This window comes from Penicillium odoratum (assembly GCF_028828045.1).
Source record: "Penicillium odoratum strain IBT 22623 chromosome Unknown utg000006l_segment0_segment0, whole genome shotgun sequence".
NCBI lineage: Eukaryota > Fungi > Ascomycota > Eurotiomycetes > Eurotiales > Aspergillaceae > Penicillium > Penicillium odoratum.
The window spans coordinates 905,025-924,858 of record NW_026643148.1 but is presented as its reverse complement, the minus strand read 5'-3'; the positions used below and the strand labels follow the sequence as shown (position 1 = coordinate 924,858).

The 19,834-nt window shown below is 49.4% G+C and overlaps 5 protein-coding genes across 5 annotated transcripts; 3 read left to right on the top strand and 2 right to left on the bottom strand.

The window, feature by feature from the left end:
• Positions 1-11: 11 nt before the first annotated feature.
• N7520_008790 (60S ribosomal protein eL34) lies at positions 12-777 on the top strand (the record flags this gene model as incomplete). Its single annotated transcript, XM_057142724.1, has 4 exons — positions 12-35; positions 113-126; positions 257-380; positions 589-777. The coding sequence occupies 4 exons, from the start codon at positions 12-14 to the stop codon at positions 775-777; spliced, it is 351 nt and encodes a 116-aa protein (XP_056992012.1).
• A 4,283-nt stretch (positions 778-5,060) lies between these two features.
• On the bottom strand, positions 5,061-6,647 carry N7520_008789 (uncharacterized protein; the record flags this gene model as incomplete). Its single annotated transcript, XM_057142723.1, has 1 exon — positions 5,061-6,647. One exon carries the CDS (start codon positions 6,645-6,647, stop codon positions 5,061-5,063), a length of 1,587 nt encoding a protein of 528 aa, XP_056992011.1.
• Positions 6,648-9,088: 2,441 nt separating this feature from the next.
• N7520_008788 (uncharacterized protein) lies at positions 9,089-10,657 on the top strand (the record flags this gene model as incomplete). Its single annotated transcript, XM_057142722.1, has 1 exon — positions 9,089-10,657. The coding sequence occupies one exon, from the start codon at positions 9,089-9,091 to the stop codon at positions 10,655-10,657; it is 1,569 nt and encodes a 522-aa protein (XP_056992010.1).
• Positions 10,658-10,845: 188 nt separating this feature from the next.
• N7520_008787 (WD repeat protein) lies at positions 10,846-14,953 on the bottom strand (the record flags this gene model as incomplete). Its single annotated transcript, XM_057142721.1, has 2 exons — positions 10,846-14,626; positions 14,784-14,953. 2 exons carry the CDS (start codon positions 14,951-14,953, stop codon positions 10,846-10,848), a joined length of 3,951 nt encoding a protein of 1,316 aa, XP_056992009.1.
• A 1,586-nt stretch (positions 14,954-16,539) lies between these two features.
• hmt1 (putative vacuolar ABC heavy metal transporter (Hmt1)) lies at positions 16,540-19,440 on the top strand (the record flags this gene model as incomplete). Its single annotated transcript, XM_057142720.1, has 3 exons — positions 16,540-16,884; positions 16,975-18,128; positions 18,177-19,440. The coding sequence occupies 3 exons, from the start codon at positions 16,540-16,542 to the stop codon at positions 19,438-19,440; spliced, it is 2,763 nt and encodes a 920-aa protein (XP_056992008.1).
• Positions 19,441-19,834: the final 394 nt, after the last annotated feature.

The following is a 19,834-nucleotide window of genomic DNA, read 5'->3' as shown; positions in this document are numbered from 1 at the left end:
GCACAGTCAAAATGGTGAACAACAGACTGCAATACGTGAGTTCTCTTGAATCTGTGTCTTTGTCTTTTTTTTTTTGGTCCCGAAATACTGACCTAGATTTTTTCAACTCTAGCGCCGCCGGAACCCGTACGTTCATGAAAAAAAATCCCTTCTCACGCACAATGCCTTCTCTACGCTTCATTCGACACTGGATATGAACAGGATGGATTGGCTACATCGATTTAGAGCGATTTATTGACGATTTCCCCTCCGATAGGTACAACACGCGGTCCAACAAGGTGCGCATCATCAAGACCCCCGGTGGCGAGCTCCGGTACCTTCACCTCAAGAAGAAGGGTACTGCTCCCAAGTGCGGTGACTGTGGCATCAAGCTCCCCGGTGTGAGTAACTCCTGAATCGATTTTTTTATCCTGCGATGTGTGATTGTGCGTCGTTGTGCGGTTGTGCGGTTTTGCATTGTGGGTGGATATGGGTGGACCGACGGAAAAGGCACCCCCTCGAAAAGAATTCTCTACGCACTGCCAACGACTCACACAATTTCTCCATCACCGCCGATGGAATCGAAGCGACTGACACAATCTGAAATAGGTCCCCGCTCTCCGCCCCCGCGAGTACGCCCAGATCTCCCGCCCCAAGAAGAACGTCAGCCGTGCCTACGGTGGCTCTCGTTGCGCTGGTTGCGTCAAGGACCGCATTGTCCGTGCCTTCCTGATTGAGGAGCAGAAGATCGTCAAGAAGGTCCTCAAGGAGTCCCAGGAGAAGGCCGCCAAGCGCTAAGCAAAGTCCATTTTCGTCGGTGTTGGTCTTTTTTGAGGAGCGGACGTTACGGAAAAAATGGTTGGGAACGGTTCTCTTAGAATCTAAAACGATGGACAGGAACCGCTAGTTCACGAATCCAGGATTGGGGCGTGACTATGCAAATGAAACCCAAATTATTACCTTCATGAGTTGATTCCCACAATGCGTTCGTTCCCCATTTTCTCGCCTGGGCATTGCTCAACTTCTCTTATCTTGCTTGGAATGTCTCGGATGAACCCGCATTGTTACAATTACTTGCGAGGTTCAGTCTGGATGAGTCAAAGACGTAGAGCCCGTATCTCAATTCCCATTGAAGTCTATAGCAATCTTCCCAACGCTGCAATCTCTCACCGATCTCCCGGGCATTCCAAACCTCCCCTAGTTTCCATTGATGAGCCGCACCGCGTCATATTTTACAGGTGTTGTATTCGTCAAGAGTCTAGACCCTTTGTGTGTCAACTATGTGCCAACCACAACCATCACTGACCGTGTCAGCCACTAAGATCCCTCTTTCAACAATTCTTCCTTCACCGCGGCATCCGCCAACAATGCATCTCCATGTCATCGGACAGCATCCACGATGTCGTCGCCAGACCGCCATGAGGCGCAGATACGACAGGCGTGATGCAAGGCCGGGGAAGAAAGTAATGAGCTATAACAGGACTTAATATAAACTAGGACATACATGGAAGAAATCTCATTCAATGAATCGACTTGTTTGGTGGCCTGAAATAGGTATCAGCACGTTTCTATTCGGCCCGCAGCTGCAGAGATTTAGCTCTTATGGTTCGATGGCGTGGAACGTCGGAGATTCTGAATTTGGATCTCTGCCCCTGAAACTCAAATTTGCTTATAGTGCTCTTTTTGTCTGCTAAGTGGCGCTTCTCGTGATCGTGTTCTATCATATGTGGATATCTTAAGCGATCGTGCCTTAAGCCATGGACCTTAGGCTACGACGATGCCTTGACAAGGCACTCCTACTGACATACTGTGAGCTTAGTTGCATCTCGTAAAAATATCAGGTTGCATTGGCAACTGACGTACAAAACACCACACAGCCGAATGTTCCGCTGGCTCTACATGTATTCAGAAACTGGATGTCCTCACGGGTCGCGGATACCCACATCGACGCACTCGCGGTCCGTAAAGCATGAAATGGATGTGCTTATCACCGCACCTCAGCACAAGGCAACGACTAAGAACGCTAGCACGATGCTGTCAACCTACCTAGGCAAGTGGATAAATTTTAGGTCCACGGGCTTATAAACTTCAGCCAGCGCTTGGAGGCGCAACGGGGATCGCCCCGAACTTAGAAATGGATGTAGATATTTTCGATAAACGACGGGTCAGTGCAAGTTGATATGTCAGGAGTTCACCAAAGTCTTGACAGAGCTCATGAGGGGGGCGATGAGAAGGGCGATGAGGGAGAGAAAAAAGCAAAACCAAGTGTGTGATTCACGCACCTACTCGATGGTGGGTTTCAGTCCCATGGCCTTTACTCAAATAGGCAGGAGTCTCAATACCGAGACAAAAGTACGTGCATGAATGAAAAAAGCCCACAGATTAGCTGCAGTTCCACCGCCATAAGGCCGATGCTAGGGTGAACTGACGTGTCTTCCTAATAATTATAAGGTTGTATATGACAGGAGGTCAAAACGTCAGGTTTTTTCAACGTCTACATGGTCAAATTTGGGGATTGTAGTAGAACAATTTGTGTAAAATTTACAAATTTTTTACAAATTCTTACTTTCCTGATTCATTCAAACAAAGAAAGAGCATTGTCTAGGAGACATCTAAAATAATTCCAGATTCGAAAGGGGCTTTTGCAAGATCCTTGTCTATCACAGATCGGCTAACCACTCAAGTGCTCGGGACTTAGCTAGATCTCACTCGACCCCTGTTTAAAGTTTTGACATTTCGAATCGTGCATCGTATCGAATGAATACTCAGCTGGATCTGGTATTTGTTTTCCGTCCAATTATATGTGAATCCTTAACCGCGGGACATGCCTCGATGCGATAGGGATCTGGTGTAGATCCTAAACCTTTTATATTTATTTTTCAATCAACTCAATTTAGAGAACTCCCTATTTTGAGAAAAGGCCGTTGGGATGTTCCCGTTTTCTCGACAAGCCAAAAATCGATACGTGTCACGGGTGCGGAATGGCCCTGATTGAAAGTGAGGCTTGACTGCTCGTTCAAATTGCGGAGACTGTCATCTAAACTATTGACACCGACAGAACTTCCCCTGCATCAAAGCTATACCTTATTAAAGGAAAAAAGCCGACCGTATATACAAGTGGATCTCGGTAAATACGTAAACAACAAAAGAAAAGGAGCTAAAGGATGGACACGAAGATCCGTAACCTATAGGGTCCGTGCAGCGTGTCCAACACTCGAAGCATGCAATATGATATCAGACCTTAGTTAGCGTGTACTTCACTTTCCCATGCAATTAGAGTTTTTGTTCGAGCAAAGACCAGCCGTGCCCTGTGGATCCTAGTCCAATAGTTCGATAGCTAGCTCGTTAGGTAGCATGCCGGCGCAATTCTAGTGAGTGTAATCTAGACACCGGAGATCAATTCCGGTAAAAGATGGGAAGGGATTAATATTTACTCAGAATATATCCATGCATATCAAATAATTGTCCTGGAATTAAACATTAGGAATATGTATAGCATAGACACTATGTATGAAAAGAATCATGCCATAAAATAAGTGGATTTATGCAGATTAAGATTCATGAAAGATCGACTATGCAAATGAACTCCGCACAGTGACAGGTTCGGTCCTGAGCGGAACGGTCCGTGGGTAACTAAATGGCGAAAACGTCGTGCGTCAGATCTGCAGCTGTCATTTCCTAGTGGGATGCAAGTACTGTAAATGTACAAGTACAAGTAAAAGACGCGAGATGCAAGATACAAGACGCGGGACGTAACACCCAAAGAAGAATACGGAGGTGAAAAGAATCACCGTGGCTGCGATAAGCTAATCCGGCTTCGTACTACTCACCGGTCATCCAGACCAGATACATCCCTGTCAACCTCCAATTCGTCAATGCCATTGCCACATATTAGCCTCTAAATCCGAAAAATACCCGTATCTGTGCCGTGTCTTCGGCCGTGGATCGATGACGTTTTTGTCGATCTTGATCGATTCTGGGGAACTAGTATAGCACCGAGCTATGGAGGACCGTGAATTGAATTGGATCTAAATGGGAGATAGATCCTCTGTGGCAACTTTCAATGGGCTATTATGGCCCTACAGCTTTGTACTCCACTTTACCTGGCCAATGCATTTGACTGGGGCATGACTCGCTGAGAACGCCTCGGTACCACAGTCTTGCCCGTGCGATCTACCTGGAAGCTTTGGGCAAGGCTGTGTATCAGTAGCGAGATCGGGGGGCAAAGTGGGGAAAGTGAGATGATCATTCAGGTGCAGCCGCCCCCGGCAAGACATGTCTGCGTCACCGGTGGCATGTCATGGACCGTTGCAGGCGTCGAATAGAACGTTTGGAGATAGGCATGAGCGCAAGCGGTTAATTGGGGAAGGGCTGGATAGGTCTGACAGGACAGTCGATTAAACGAGGTGGACCAATTGTGGAGGATTTGCACAGGTGAAATCTATGTCAAGCCTGTACATGCATCTATAGTCTGTATTGATCCTTTCCCCCGGATATTGTCCCGAGAGTGAATTCTTCTACACCGGATATTCTAGGGTATTCAGGAGTGTAATGCAGGATAATGGTATGGTATTAGTAGGACCTAACTTTCTACTCGCGCATATTCCTTGCTAGATAGTTGAGACCTGCAGTTCAAATGCTGTTAAATGGTCAAGTGGATCATGAGAAGCGGGATATAGAGTTTACCATAAAGGACTTAGTAGTGACTAGTACCTGAGGTGATATGTCGACTAAAGAACGCATCTGGATGAACGCCTAGTCGCCTTATGGATAAGGATATTTAAATCTAGAGGTTGATAATTCAGAGGGAAAAAAGCAAAAGGATGCAGAGAACAAGGACCTGGGATAGCTGATCGGCAAAGTAGTAGAATAATTCCTCCAATCGCAATTCAACATGCCTCTCTATTTTATCCGAGGGTCACTAGATCATAAGTCAAATCCAAAAGCCGTAAAAGATTAAAGTCAAAAGATACAAAAATCAATGGAAAAAATCAATACCAACGAACTGAACGAACAACATAGATCAAGAAGGTATGCAGTCAGCTGCCCCAAGTCCAGCTACTGTAATATTCCCCCCCTTTTCATCCCCACCTTTCTTCCTTCATAGAAGTCGATTGGTTAGTGGATTTGATAACGACCCCATTATTACACCATCCATAGTTCCCCCCGACTGGCTCCTGGATCGGTACAGGATCCACATCACCAAACATCGGGCTGTTCTGCGACGAAGGCGTGCAGCCTGTCACACTATCGTATCCCACTCCAAATATACGCGAGTAAACCTGCATTTGGGAGCCCATGGGCACAGGAACTTGGGGAATGGTTGCAGGAGTTATGGCAGATATGGGTATCATGGAAGGGACGGTAGACATTTGGGACATGGGGGACATGGAAGACATCTGGGTAGACACGGGAGACATTTGGGTAGACATGGGACACATCTGGTACCCAGGTACTCCATGTTGACAAATGAAGCCCTCCATGAATGGAGGCTGAGTCTGGGCCTGATTCTGATTCTGAGCCTGACTCTGAATCTGACTTGGAGGAAAGTGCTGGTGTTCTTCGTGCTCGGAGCGGGTCTCTTTGCCTTTGACTTTTTCTTTCCCTTTCCCTTTGTTTATACCCCCGTGACCTCTGCGACGGTTGGAACCGTCGGACTTTGGGCTCTTTTTGGGGTTGGATCGACGGTAGCGTGTGGTGGATTCTACTTTGCCGTCTAAGAGGGCTTCCGCGGTAAGGCTCCAATAGTTCACGACTCTCTTGCCGGGAACATGTTTCTCTTCACTCTTGATAGCACGAAACCCCTGTTTGAATTGGTTAACTTTGATGATAATGGATTTGGCGTTAGTGGTAAAGTGGAGTGTACGTACGGCGTTCATAGAAAGATTGTGTCGAATGCTGTTTTGCCATCCATTTCCTTGCTCTTTGCCCTTGTTGGTATTATTTTTGAACCAGGCATAGAGCTCTTGGAGTGGCATCATATGGTTCTCGCACTCGTAGAGAGCTCGGAAGATCAACTGGGAGTATGGAGGGTCGATGGGAGGATCCCCTTCACTGAATTCAGAGCTGGTTCCGGGGGAGGTGTGGTCTACCATGATGCTGGTGCTTTCAGAGGGAGTACCAGAAGAGTGGCAGGGCGAGTTGGGGAACGAGTAGTGAGAAGTTGTTGAGGGGGATGTTAAGGCGGTGGGTGTAGAAGGGAAAGTTCCGTCAGAGTCTTCCAGCTTCATGGCTTGTTCCAGCTCTCTAGAGATCGAATCGATAGGGGGCTCATCCCACAAGCCTGGAAGCTGTTGCTCTTGTTGACACAGCAAACTATCAGGATCAGGCTTCAGTTCAGGACGAAAATGCTCCGACCCTAATTGAGCCACAGAATGAGTGGAAGAGGACAGGATAGGGGAGTAAAGCATGTTTGGCATATTTTCTCCCATCTGATGAGGTTGATTGAATTGCTCTTCATCTGGACCCGACATGGTGGTACCCCAAGCGTTATCACTAGGGTTACCACTAGTATGTCCAGGATCTTGATGGAAATCCATGACTTGCGAACCCGTGGGCAATCTAGGTGCCGCCCAGTTGCTGATTGGATATTGCAAGGTATCCGGGGGGATTACTTCGGGTGTTTGTTCCGATAGATGAGTAGGACCCTGCTCTCGGCCAGTTGACATTTCAGCCAAGTGCAAGTGGTATGGGAAACAATGATCAATATCACGCCGCATAATGAGGAACAAGCTATAGCTTATAAGACTTGTGAGAAGCTTAAACTGTGAAGGATCAAGAATGAAAAGAAAAGGTAGAGAAGTCGAAGAAATGGGGAATCGTGCAAGTTAAAGTAACCGGGGCCATGGGCTTAGGCTTAGCACAAGCCGCCATTCAAGAACCCAGATTGGATCAGTAAAATCTGGAAAATTACTCATTTGTATGGATTTATGCATTTTTGACAGTTTCGAAATTTTATTTATTTTATTGTGAAAACAAAAGTAAAATACATTTCTCACCTCCCCACGCCAGCACATGAGGCACATGCCTCCTAATCTGCTGGAAACCGTGAATAGCCTGCATCCCCGGGTCAAACAGCATGAGACGGGCTGATCCCTTTTTTAGGAGAACCCAAGGGAAAAATGAAACGGGGATACTATTGGCGCCATCTACAGTCATTGACTCCTCAGATACCCAAGTTCTTTGTGGAACTACAATTGCCATAGCACGGGACGTTAGGCCAATGATCTTACGCGCGGCTCGATCTAAGATGCTACTGCAGACTGCACATAAAAATAATAATAAATCAAGAGTCAATTGAGAATGAATCATGTGGGGGCAAAGGTAAAGGCGAAGAGAGGCAGTGGCTGGCAAGTTGTACACCAGACCCATTGGCCGTTCTTCACTGTGCATTAGATCGCGGACCTCTCGGAAGATGACAGTGATAGGTTGAAAGACTTATTCTGGAAAGGTTGCCTAAATCTTTTTCTGGGATTGTTGTCCTGCCCGGGTATTTTTGTTTCTGTTGGCCTCTCCTGCATGTTGCAGGACTGCGTGTTACCGGAAGCCGATAGAAACGTCCGCGACTTCGTAGGCCCGTAGGAGAAGGGAAATTGGAAAAATAAAAATAAAAATAAAAACAAAAATTGGAAAAGTGGAAAATCTGGAAAATAGGAAACTTGGAAAAATCAGAAATAAAAATTAAAAATAAAAAATAGGAAGGACACGGAATAGATGAAAAGTAAGAGAAGAGGGTAAAGGAAACCAAAAGTACTAAACCTGGTCATTACAAGTCAATGGTATCTTAAGAGAAAGTTGAAAGGTTACATAGAATCTCCAAGTGGTCGGTTTAAGCATTTGACACTGGTCTCCACACGTGGGCCAAGCTTGAGGACTTTAGTTACTTCACGATCCTTTCGATGGAAGTTGGGGGGAAATATTTCCTACCCAATCCAGTTCCCCACCGATGAACTGCCAAATACGCCCCGAATCCCCATGCATATAATACATCATATATCAAAATGAACTTGCTCTCAATACAAAGCTGTTGCGCAGGTGTTACTTCCACTAATAGATCTGAGACAACTGGTCAGCGGCCCTTCGTGTAGCAAAAGCTAAGTCAAAAGGCACTGGCTCTGGGAAGTGGCGCTGGTATCACCAAGGAAATAAACAGTTCCATGCCTCGTGGATGATACTTCCGGAGGAATACATGAAAATTACTGAAGACTTCACAGTCCACCCAATCCCGTACGGGTCGGGTTGATTGATAAAGTCGTAGATGAGCTTGTAACCTTGCACAACTCTAGCGGGTTGTTATGGTACGTTGTGCTTCCATTCGTGGCCACTTGGACGTTGAGTGGGATTCGGATATGGGTACTTGCGGTTTCATTGATATGCATTGGTCGGAAATCGGCAACGGTCATGATCATGACGATAATCATGATCGTGGACTGGTCGGCTATTCATTATCGTTGGGATGAGTTCATAGCACGCGAGTCAAAGACATCATTCATGAGAGCCTGAAGTAATGGGTTGGATGCTACCCGGTTCAACCGGCTCCGATGGACCTGCAGTGGGCATTGGCACGGCGATCATCTCTCGAGTCCGAGTCGAGTTTCTTTTTGTATCTCCAGGTCAGAAGTTGTTCATTGACTGGTTGGCCGTCCTTGTGTACTCGGCGTCGACACTTATAGTCCGCGGAAAGGAGACCACGAATGCGGAGTGGTATCAAGAGCCGAGGCTTGAATGCCTGCCCATTCCAAAATCCAAAATCATACTATCATCCTTTATCTGATCCAGTTTGTTTCACTTCGCTTTCTATCCATTCAAATCTGGTGAACGGTCACTCATCGCTGTTATCGGAGATTGCTCGGTCGGCATAAGTGGGGGAACCGCGATCGATGCAATCGATGATCGATCATGCGGATCGAACCAATCTAGAAGCCGCAAAGATGTAAATAGAGCCTATGCAGATAAAATAAAACCAAAGCCAAAACGTGGCATTAGTCGCGAGGTTGACAGATTGACAGGAACCGTGCGGGAGCAAAGTTGTGCGGCTCTGTCAGCTCCTCCGCGTCTGAGCTCAATCCACCGACTTCAAGAGACCACCTTCCCCCCACCAACTCAAACCATGGCTCCCACATGGCAAAGATTGAATTTACAACAGACAAGCTCACCCCCGCTTCTTTTCCAATACACATGGACTCGCCAAGGTTACGCGCTCTGCGTCACTGATCTCACCTCTATTTGGACGGAACGGCTGTCGCATCAAGAGATCCTGGCGCGAGCGGAACAGATCGACACCACCATCGATCCGAGTGAAGATCAGGAACAGTTCAATGTGTTTTTAGTGAAGGTTGGAGAGGGTCTACGTGGTGATGGAGGCAGCGCAACCCTGAACAGTGGAGCGCAAGCCGATTCGCTCGTCCTCCGCACAAGTTCTAAACTACCCACTCCAATGCGGCCTTTGAAATGGACTCTTTATCTGTCAAAAGAGATATCGGCGTCTTTGACCGATCGATTGCTCCTTCCGCTACTGAGGGATGAGGCGGGCTGGGAATCCCGACAGCGAGTTCTGTTGGACCAGCTCAAACAGAAAGACTGGGTTCTCGGGAAGCTGTTCGACAAGTTTGAGGCTTTGGGTGCTGATCTGGGCACTGTATTCCCCGGTGCTGTTGGGATGCGCTCTATCAAAAAGGGTAGTACAAGATTGGAGGCCGCAAAATTCATCAAAGGCCTTGCACCGTTTGACGAAGCGGCATGGCTCTGTGAGTCTGGAAATACTTCTGAAAGCTCCGGTCTAGCTGCAAATATCCTGAACGAGCTTGCGAGATCTGGTAGCTGCGATGTTGAAAAGCTTCGCGCACCGCAAGAAAAGTGGTGGAATGATCTGCAAAAGACCGAAACCCCTCAATCTGAGGTAACTACGCCGCCGAAAAAGGAATCCGCATCTTCCAACGATGATCCTGTCAGGGCTTCTCAGAAAGACCAAGACCTGGATCTGGACGAGGATGGTGCTTCAACCGCCAGTGAAGATGAATTTCAACGACAAGAGACCCCTCTCCGACTCAAAGCACAGAAGGAAAAACCGACCTCTTCACCCCATAAATCAAAGGAGCAAGAATCCTCAAAGGCAGTGCCAGAAATAGACGCAGGTGAAGCTACAGCATCGGACTCGGAGCCCGAGACTACCTCAGCACCTCTGGAACCCACACCTACGCCTCAAAACCCTGGTCTGCCGAACCCCGAGATCAAAGATCCGCCCAAGAAAGCGAAAGTCAAAGGTAGTTTGGGTGTGATCGGAGGCAAGAAGAAGAAAGAAGAAAAGCAACCATCACCGTTACCAGCCCCTCCCTCTCCCTCTCCACCTGCATCATCGCGCAAAGCCAGAGCCGGTAGGCTTGGAACGATAGGCGGGAAAAAAACTACAAACAAAGCACCTGAAGTCCCAAAACCTGCTCCAGCTCCCAAGCAAAAGCAGGAAAAATGCGACGAATCTCCCGATCTGCATAGTCCTACGGAGGTAGTACCAACCCCGGGACCGAAAGAGGAGCCATCTCGAAGTCAACCTAGTCGAGAAGAAAAGAGTGCCAATGCTTCGGAGGAGAGTGAGGAGCAGAGAACTATTCGGAAACGAGAGGAGTTGAAACGACAACTTGAGGAGAAGAGTAAAGCCCCGAAGAAGAAGCGGAGGTTCTAATATCTGGTCGAATTCGTAATGCAAATCTAGGTGCATATAGATAATAATATTAAAGATGGAGTTTAAAGTAAAATATCAAATGGCATTGGGGGAATCAAGTTCGAAGATGCTCGCTAAAAACAAGAAAATAAAGTACATGGTGCTACGCCAGCAGATTCCCAGACTTCACGGCCATACGAAAAGAGGAACTATTCCGAAGGCGCAGCGCTGGACCGGTTAGAAGGACCCCTCCGCAGACCCTGCTCGCCCGGTGTAACCAACCTCACCCTCTTAGGAGAAACAGCTCCAGAAGAGACAGGCTGGCCTGAAGAACCAGTAGAGATAGTCCCACCTGTAGTAGCAACAACGCCGGCAGCACCAAGCATACCACGGACTTTCTCAACGGCTTTACTTTCCCCCTTTGTCCATGGATCACGTTTCACAACACCAACGCCCGAAGAACGACTGGCAGAGTCGCGTCGCTTCGACTCAGCCAGTAGTTCGTGGCGGTTGGAGTCGCGCCGCGGACCTGGACCGCAGTCGTGCGAGCACCCGGGAGTAGCACAGCCGCCTTCGCTGATGGATATATCGTTCAGCCAGGTTGTGATGCAGGCGACATGGCCGCCGTGGCCACACCCTTGGCACCAGGTCCAGAGGGAAGAGCCTTTTGGTCGGGGTGCGGCAAAGGAGTCAAATTGATATAGCTCGAAACTCGGGGCTATCTCCGTTGGGACTAGGGAGGCGTGTGAGGTGGTTTCAGATTCAGGGCTTGCGGAACCAAACGAGGTTGAGTGCGGGTCTTTTTGTGCAGCGACCCATTCAGCGGGCGGGTCGATGCTCATACAAATGGAGCACGGTGCTTGAGGAGTGCTGCAGCGGTCGCAACGGGTGTTGTCACGTTTGGCATTCTCGTATGGTTTTTGGCAGGTATAGCAGAATACATTGATGTAGGTGTCGACCTGGGCGTAGTCGTAGACTGCAGGGTAGGTGGGCACGCAGGATAGACGGAGCTCTGCAGCCTCCAAGTCCATGGAATGCCGAATTAAATATTCGTTGTAGGTCTTGAAGATCATTTCGCTCTCCTCACGGGGAAGAATCTCCTCACAGTCTTGAAAGAGGACATGGAGTTTCTGAAGCAAATGTGCTGCAGTCTGGATATCGACGGAGCTATTGCTGCTGTGGTAGTATCGGACCGCCTCCTTCAAAATGGCTTCAATGCTCCATGGCTTCGGTTCGGCTGTATCAGCAGCTAAGGGGATTCTGACCTGGGAGAGGTCTTCATAGATTCCTGCCATCATTGGATAGGCTGAAACATCTACTGACACCGCATTGTAAGACTGGAGTTGGTCCATTGAGTCTGGGCGTTCTAGAGGAGTGGATTCGGTCAGTAAGACCGGAGGACTGGAAGGTCGCTGAAGATGAACTTGATTGGCTTCGGCAGAATCATCAAATTTAAGATCTTCATCCAGCTCTTGCGGTGACGGTTCCAAGATGGATTCCCTCCTGCCTGACACACTTAATCGCCCATAAGACCCAGCTTGGTCAGCATCGGACGGTCGCCGCTCTGGGAATCGACTATTGGATGAGTAGGAGGCACCAATCGATTTTGAAGGGTGAGAACTGTCGGTGGATGCAGAGAACATAGGGAAACTCTCTGAAGAATCGTGTCGCTGGTACCGCTCGGGCGCAGGAGGACGATTGGATTCCATTTGAGAATCCAGGGTTAGAACTTTCTTGGGAAATTGCTTGTAGTCTCGAATGGCAGCTCGCTTGTCCTCCATCTGCTGGTCATAATCGTCTTCCGAGGCTTCGCGAGGAAAGTCTGGATGGTTGCGAGTACGCCAGTCTACCCTCCCAGCGATTGCCCTGGGTGCAGATCGTTGGTCGCTGTCCGTATCCAACGTCGGGTCACGTAGACGATCAAATACAATACCCGTCGTATTTATATCCTCACTCGACACCGACTGACCTTGCGGCAAAGGCGAAAGGTCCGTGGGACCAATACTACGCTCTGGCATACTCCAGCCATTATGCGAACTCAACACTGATGGAGGCAGGGGATCAAGATCGATAGCGTTCTCATCCAACGAGGGGATCTGGGAATCGCTACTCCACGATTCCATTCGTGGGGAGTCGGGCAATGGCCGTGCCAGTGGCGTTGTCATGTTGGAAGTGCTCTCCTCCGGCCCTACTCTCTGGCTTTCTGTCTCCATGACCCCTTTGAACAGCCGACTTTTTACCTTCCCCTGGCGATTGTCATCGGTTCGCGACTTTTCGCCCAACAAGCCATCCTTAGATGACTTCCCCTTTATGCCACTTTTGGATGGCTGCTCCCGCGACCTGCGCTGAAGCTCTTGGGTGATGGAGAATTTCACGATGCGCCATGTCTGGGCTAGCTTGGGCATGGAGATGTCATCTGCACTCTCGGCATTCTGGTCTAGCGAGTTCATCAAGGAATTGAGAGCATCGATATGGGTTTTCTGGCGATCAGATTCGTTTATCAGAGGTGAATAGTGACGCGCCAAAAATCGAAATTGTGATTCATCATTCGTTGCACCAGGGATGCGTCCAATTGCCCCAAGCTGCTCGGGAGCTGGGGTGGTAATTTTGGCCAAAGCTTGGTCCAGGGGTAAAATAGGGATAATGTCCACAGGCCCTGGTGGCGTGCTACTTAGGGACTTTGACGCACGAACGGCGTTGGACTTGGTCTGCCGATGCCGAAGTGAGGAAGCTAGAGCTTCATCATCAAGCATGTCATCTGCCGGACTTTGGCTTAATGACCGCTCCCCAGTGCTGGCGGCGTCCTCCTCAACCTGAAGAAATTGAGGGGCATTGACACCAAGACCTCGGCGCCGAGGACGCTTTTGGCCAAATGCAACGAACGCACCATTGGGACTCCAGGCGACCGAGCAAGTCGGCCGCCGAGTGACCACCGTAGGTGCATAGCGAAGATCAGTTTGAGTGAACGCCCCGACCTCACCGACAGTCCACAATAAGTCTTTCGAGTGCCAGAGCAGGTCACTTGCCGGGGTGTCATACCGATCAAACTCCCGGAACGGGACATGCGGCCGGCGCAGATCCCACAGATGAATACGCGGGTCCTCCTTGTCGTAAGAGGTGACAACCTGGGAGGATTGCCACTCCCCCGAGCCCGGGGAGTCGCCGACCCACGATGGAGGGCGCCAGCGCACATTTGTTACGGGCTGGGGAGTTCGGAACTGGAACGCAGGTTTCTGCCGTCGCTCTGCAGAAGAAGAGAAATCCCAGACCTTGACCTGTCGGTCCGTGCCTCCGCTGACGATATGCTTCCCGTCCGGGTGCCAGTCAACGGCGAAACACGGACGATCGTGAGCCGCAATGCGCATCAGCGGGGCGGTGGTCTTTCGCGAATCCCACATCTGGATGGCGCCGCTGTCCGAGGCGGTCGCAAACACGACCCCATCGCTGGGGGACCACCGGACGTCCCGGATGGCATCACTATTGCCCTGGTAGATATGCTTGCTGCCGCACGTGGAAAGACCGCGATTCGTAGAAGCAGATCGCAGATCCCACATGCGGATGGTCCCATCCTGGCTGCCGGACAGCAGCCAAGAGGCGAGGTGAGGGTTGAAGGCAAGTCTGTGAACCTGACGGTTGTGGCCCTGGAAGCGACATAATTGGAGGCCGGGCCGCTGCAGGTCGTAAACGACAATCCGACCATTGGCGACGGCCGTGGCGATTATCCGGTCGTAATTGCCATGTGACCACTTTACATCCTTTACATTCAACTGGTCCTTATGCGGCATGGACACGCCCGCATCATGGTGAGTGGATGCATAGCTCACGACTGCATTGCGAATATTAAATTCCTCCGACGAGTGGTCAGGCGAGACACGGATGGTTTTGAGGATATCTTTACCGCCGATCACAGCATGAGTCCGTTGGGGAGAGATATCGAGAGCGACAATGGGTATGCCAGTTCGATGGGTGACGGTCTGAGGTTCACCTGGACTATATCGTGAAATCAGGATTGGTTCGATCTCAACACGAGGAATCGGGGATGCGGTAAGTAGGAAGGGGGGTAAGGTATCAAATAGCAGCCATATGGGCCTGACCCCAAGCAAATAGAAAGTGTCACAAGCAGCGGTGTAGATGATTGGCAACGTACAGTGATTTGGACCTGATCGGCCGAGGACCATCCACCCGACTATTCTGCGGACTTGGGGGTCTCGACCCGAAGAACGGCGCGAACCGGGCGAGGGCGTTAGCAGCACGCGAGTACCTTTGCGGAGGTGGCGGGGGAGGGGGCGGGTAGCGTGACCCTGACAGGTCTGACATGACTTTCTATCACACTTCCATTGCTTAAGGGCACACGACCAGTTGACCAAAATGAAGGTTATCGCCGGGGTTTCAGGTCCTGACGTGTTGGACTAAGCCAAGGTGGTTGTGGTAAGGCAAAGCGGTGAGAAAAAAGTGGGGGGACATGGGATCTCATCAATTAATTGGAGATGAAGATGAAGATTACACCTCACATCTCACCTACACAATGAAATGCACAAGTGGACACCTGTAATTGGGCTTGAAGGCATTCATGTATATCATAAAGTATATACTCTATATCTTAACACCTGAGGAGAATATGATTGTACTGATCCTAAGAGCGGTCTGACATGGCCAACACACAAGACGAGAGATCAGATTTTGGAAATTGACCCACTGCAGGTCACCCCGGACTATCCGATGGAAACCATATGAGTGTGATAGGTGATTTGAACTTTCAGGCATGATTAAGCACTTGAGTAGAAGGGAAAAAATGTCTTACTTTGGACAGAAACAAACAAGCTTCACATCGGGGAACCGGATAGCCAATGAATCCAACAGTTATAGAAATAGAATAGGAAGGGATAGAAATAGAAACAGAAATAGAAAGATTTCGTGACGATGTATACATGTATACCACTATACGAGCTACCTGGGCAGTACAATAAATAGGTCAAAGAGCCCTAGAGCAATCTAGACCATCAGTCTAGGCTGATCTCAATCGCAAAAGCACCGATGGTAACACGAACTAGATCTTCTACCTCGCGTATACCGATATAGAACTCATGTATATTAATTTGATACTGTCATGTTCATTTTTTGTATTATTTTATTTCTCATTTCATATATTTCATCCTCTTCTCCTTACATCTAGCTTTCTGCAGTTTGCTTGACATTGAACATTTAAACCTGGACCATTGGGCACACAGAAACATCTGGCAAAGTTTCCGAGTTTGTGGTTCGGGCTGGATGCAAACAACCTTGGAATTCTCATATAAAACGGAAGAGCGTGAGCCAACAACTCCGGTGGAGTCTTGAGCTGCATCCACACCGTCATTCCCTCCACTCTTAAATGCCTGAGAAGATCAATTCTTCTTTGTATGTGGGACTTTCTTAACTTGTTTTCCATCGCATCTCTTTGTTCCCCGGTTTTCTACTTTTTTTTACGTTTTTCGCCACCTCGTGGATTCTCGGGTTGCCTAATGATTTTTGGGTTTGAAGCAATTCAACCATTCAAAAGGCCAGGAAAAGGCTAGAAAAACATTCCAAGAACCCAGCGGAAAAGGGGAAAAAAAGAAAATTAACGTGAATCGAGCATATTTGAAATAATCACCAAAATTTAATTCATACGAAACCAGCAAAATACCAAGATCAACATCGAAGGGGAAAAAGGATTAAGATTTACCGATCTCGCCTCGTGGACCCAAAAAGCGAATTCACGCCTACATAATCCCCCGCGTGCGGCCGCGATCATTCCTCGCGTCGATCCCTCCATACTCAGTCGTTTCCGCCAACACAAAACAACTGACACTGTGTGTGTCATGGAAATCGCCTGAATCAACTTTCGTTTCTTTTGATCTGGGATAATTCGGGGGTATTGCATCATGGATCCCCACGCAGCTTTAGAGCTGCTGGATTACCTGCGAACATGTTACCCGGTCTTCCTTATGATCCTCTTCATCGTGGCATTCATCGCCAACACCGTTGCCAACGCCAAAAAGGCCAACCAGACTGAATCCCCTCGAATGGGACCTGGTGGACGCCAGCTGCCCCAGAGATCGCGCAGCTCCGGCATCCACAAGACGCAGGGGTTCTCGGAGAACGTCAAGCGGGTCTTCAACTGGCTTTCGGCTGCTGTGCTTCTGACCTTCCTTGCAGACGCGACGATCTACATCCTCCATGTGATAATAGCAAGGTCCGAACATTGGTGGCGTGGTCAGTCGGTCGTGGTAAGTTTCGGGGCAAATACCCTCCAGGGTCCCAAATTGCCGGGATATGTCAACCGGCCCAATCAAGAGACTTTGCTAACTTATGATCAGGTCTACATTGTCGGCTCTTTTTTCGTTTACGCAGTTTTGCTCATTTCATTACTGGATACCACCCCATCGCCGACACTCGCTCAATTCGTCTGCTGGTCAGTTGCCATCCCGATCGAATTGGTTATTCTTAGCACCTCCCTGTTCATTTACACCTCCGTCCACCATGAACCCGTCGTAGGAGACCCAGAGGGTGGTCGGATTCGCCGAAGCATCACAGTATGGGAGTCTTTGGAGGTGGCCTCGAATGCCGTTCGAATCCTAATTCTGTTCGCCTTGGTCGTCCTATATGCCAGCAAGTCGATTAGCTGCAAGCAGCATGACAAGCGCGGACGGTCCAGTGGGGAAGCCACGGAGTCGACTGGCTTGCTGGACGCATCAAACGCGGAGAATGGTGCGGCCAATGGCAATGGCAATGGTCCTACATACGGGTCAACAAATGGAAATGGAAATGGAAATGGACACCCCGAGCCGTCAAAGCCGCAAGACAAATGGGTCCGTCCCACAACCATCCCCTCGACTAGCTGGTGGGAGTATCTGAGTGGCTACTCGCTCTTCTTCCCTTACTTGTGGCCTTCCAAGTCCCGCCGGCTCCAGATTGTCGTGGTGGCTTGTTTCCTCATACTTATCGCCCAACGAGTCATCAACGTGATGGTGCCCATCCAGGTCGGAAATGTCACAAAGGCCTTGTCTGATGACGAAGGCCAGTTTCGTGTTCCATGGTTTGAAATCTTTATGTATGTCGTGTATAGATGGCTGCAGGGTGGTCAGGGCTTGCTGGGCTCCCTGCGCTCTAGCCTCTGGATCCCCGTGAGCCAGTACTCTTATATGGAGCTTTCCACGGCTGCCTTTGAGCATGTGCATGGACTCAGCTTGGACTTCCATTTGGGTAAGAAGACCGGTGAGGTGCTCTCGGCACTGAGCAAGGGTAGCTCGATCAACACATTTTTGGAGCAGGTGACCTTCCAGGTCGTCCCCATGTTGGTTGATCTGGGAGTCGCGGTTGGCTACTTCCTTATTTTCTTCGATGTATACTACGCCCTTGTTGTTGGTATCTCCACCTTTGGTTATCTCTACGTGACTATTCGCATGGCCCAGTGGAGAGCGGAGATCAGAAGACAGATGGTCAATGCTTCACGTCAAGAAGATGCTGTCAAGTAGGTTTCCATCGCCGCATTCATGACAATTACTGACTTGGAAATTAGGAATGACTCCATGGTCTCATATGAGACAGTCAAGTACTTTAATGCAGAACAGTACGAATTCGACCGCTACCGTGATGCTGTCGGCACATTCCAAAAGGCCGAGTATCACGTTCTTTTCTCTCTCACTCTGCTCAACACCTGCCAGAACACGGTCTTCATGATGGGCCTGTTGACAACTTGCTTCATCGCTGCGTACCAGGTCTCCACCGGCCAGCGTCCTGTCAGTCAATTTGTATCTTTGTTGACCTATATGGCGCAGCTTCAGGGCCCGCTGAACTTTTTCGGCACCTTCTACCGCTCTATTCAGTCTGCGCTCATTAATGCGGAACGTATGCTGGAATTGTTCCGAGAGCAGCCCACGGTGGTCGATAGCCCCCGTGCTGTTCCCTTAGCTATGTGCAAGGGTGATCTTCGCTTCCAGAATGTGGAGTTCTCATATGACTCTCGGAAGCCAGCCTTGAACGGACTCACATTCCACTGCGAACCTGGCACAACCACTGCTTTGGTCGGAGAGTCGGGTGGAGGCAAGTCTACGGTCTTCCGACTCCTCTTCCGGTTCTACAATGCCGAGAAGGGCTGTCTTCGTATAGATGGTCATGACGTGCAAGACGTCACCATTGACTCCCTGCGTAAGCATATAGGTGTCGTGCCGCAGGACACTGTGCTTTTCAATGAGACATTGATGTATAATCTGAAATATGCCAACCAGGACGCCACGGATGAAGAGGTGTACGAGGCTTGCCGGGCCGCCAGCATTCATGATAAGATACTGGCTTTCCCAGACGGCTACGCTACAAAGGTTGGCGAGCGTGGTCTGCGCCTCAGTGGTGGTGAGAAGCAACGTGTGGCCATTGCTCGCACTATCCTTAAGAACCCTCGCATTATTCTCCTGGATGAAGCCACGGCTGCGCTCGATACTGACACGGAGGAGCACATCCAGACAGCCCTTTCCACTCTTTCTCACGGCCGTACTATGCTCGTGATTGCTCACCGACTCAGCACTATCACCACTGCAGACCGCATTTTGGTCTTGCAAAATGGTCAAGTCGCCGAGAGCGGTACCCACGAAGAGCTTCTTGCGATGAAGGGTCGCTACGCCGGCATGTGGCGAAAGCAGATCCGGGCCCAAAAGGCAGCGGCCGAGGCCCAGGTTCTTCAAGACCGGGCGGAGCGGCTTCGCAACGCTGCCACAAACAGCGATGATAGCTCTAGTCAATCGGACGAGGATCGCAATGGCACCGGTACCCCCCGCCCGGCCAAATGATACCTTCCATGCTTCGAACGACCTGTACAGGCACCTTAACACTTTCACTCCATATTCACCCGTGTCTTATCTTTCCATGCACGTCCTTTTGAGATTCCTGGCCCGCTGGAAACAAAACCGATACAGTAATGCTGGCTCAGGGACCAGGGAATGGCCCGAGATGCGTGGCCTTGTTTTGCGCTTTTTGATTTGATGTTTACTTTCCTTGATGGCGACTGCGGTCCTTCATTCTGTTCATTGGCGTTCGGGGCATCATGACGCGTATGACATTGTTTTTGTCCTTGTTTCATATTGAATCGAAAGTGCAGTACGGGCACGGGTGGGTTAGCTGGAAATAAAAGCTAGAATAATCACTATGGCCACCAAAGGCGGATATATTAATACAAAGGACATT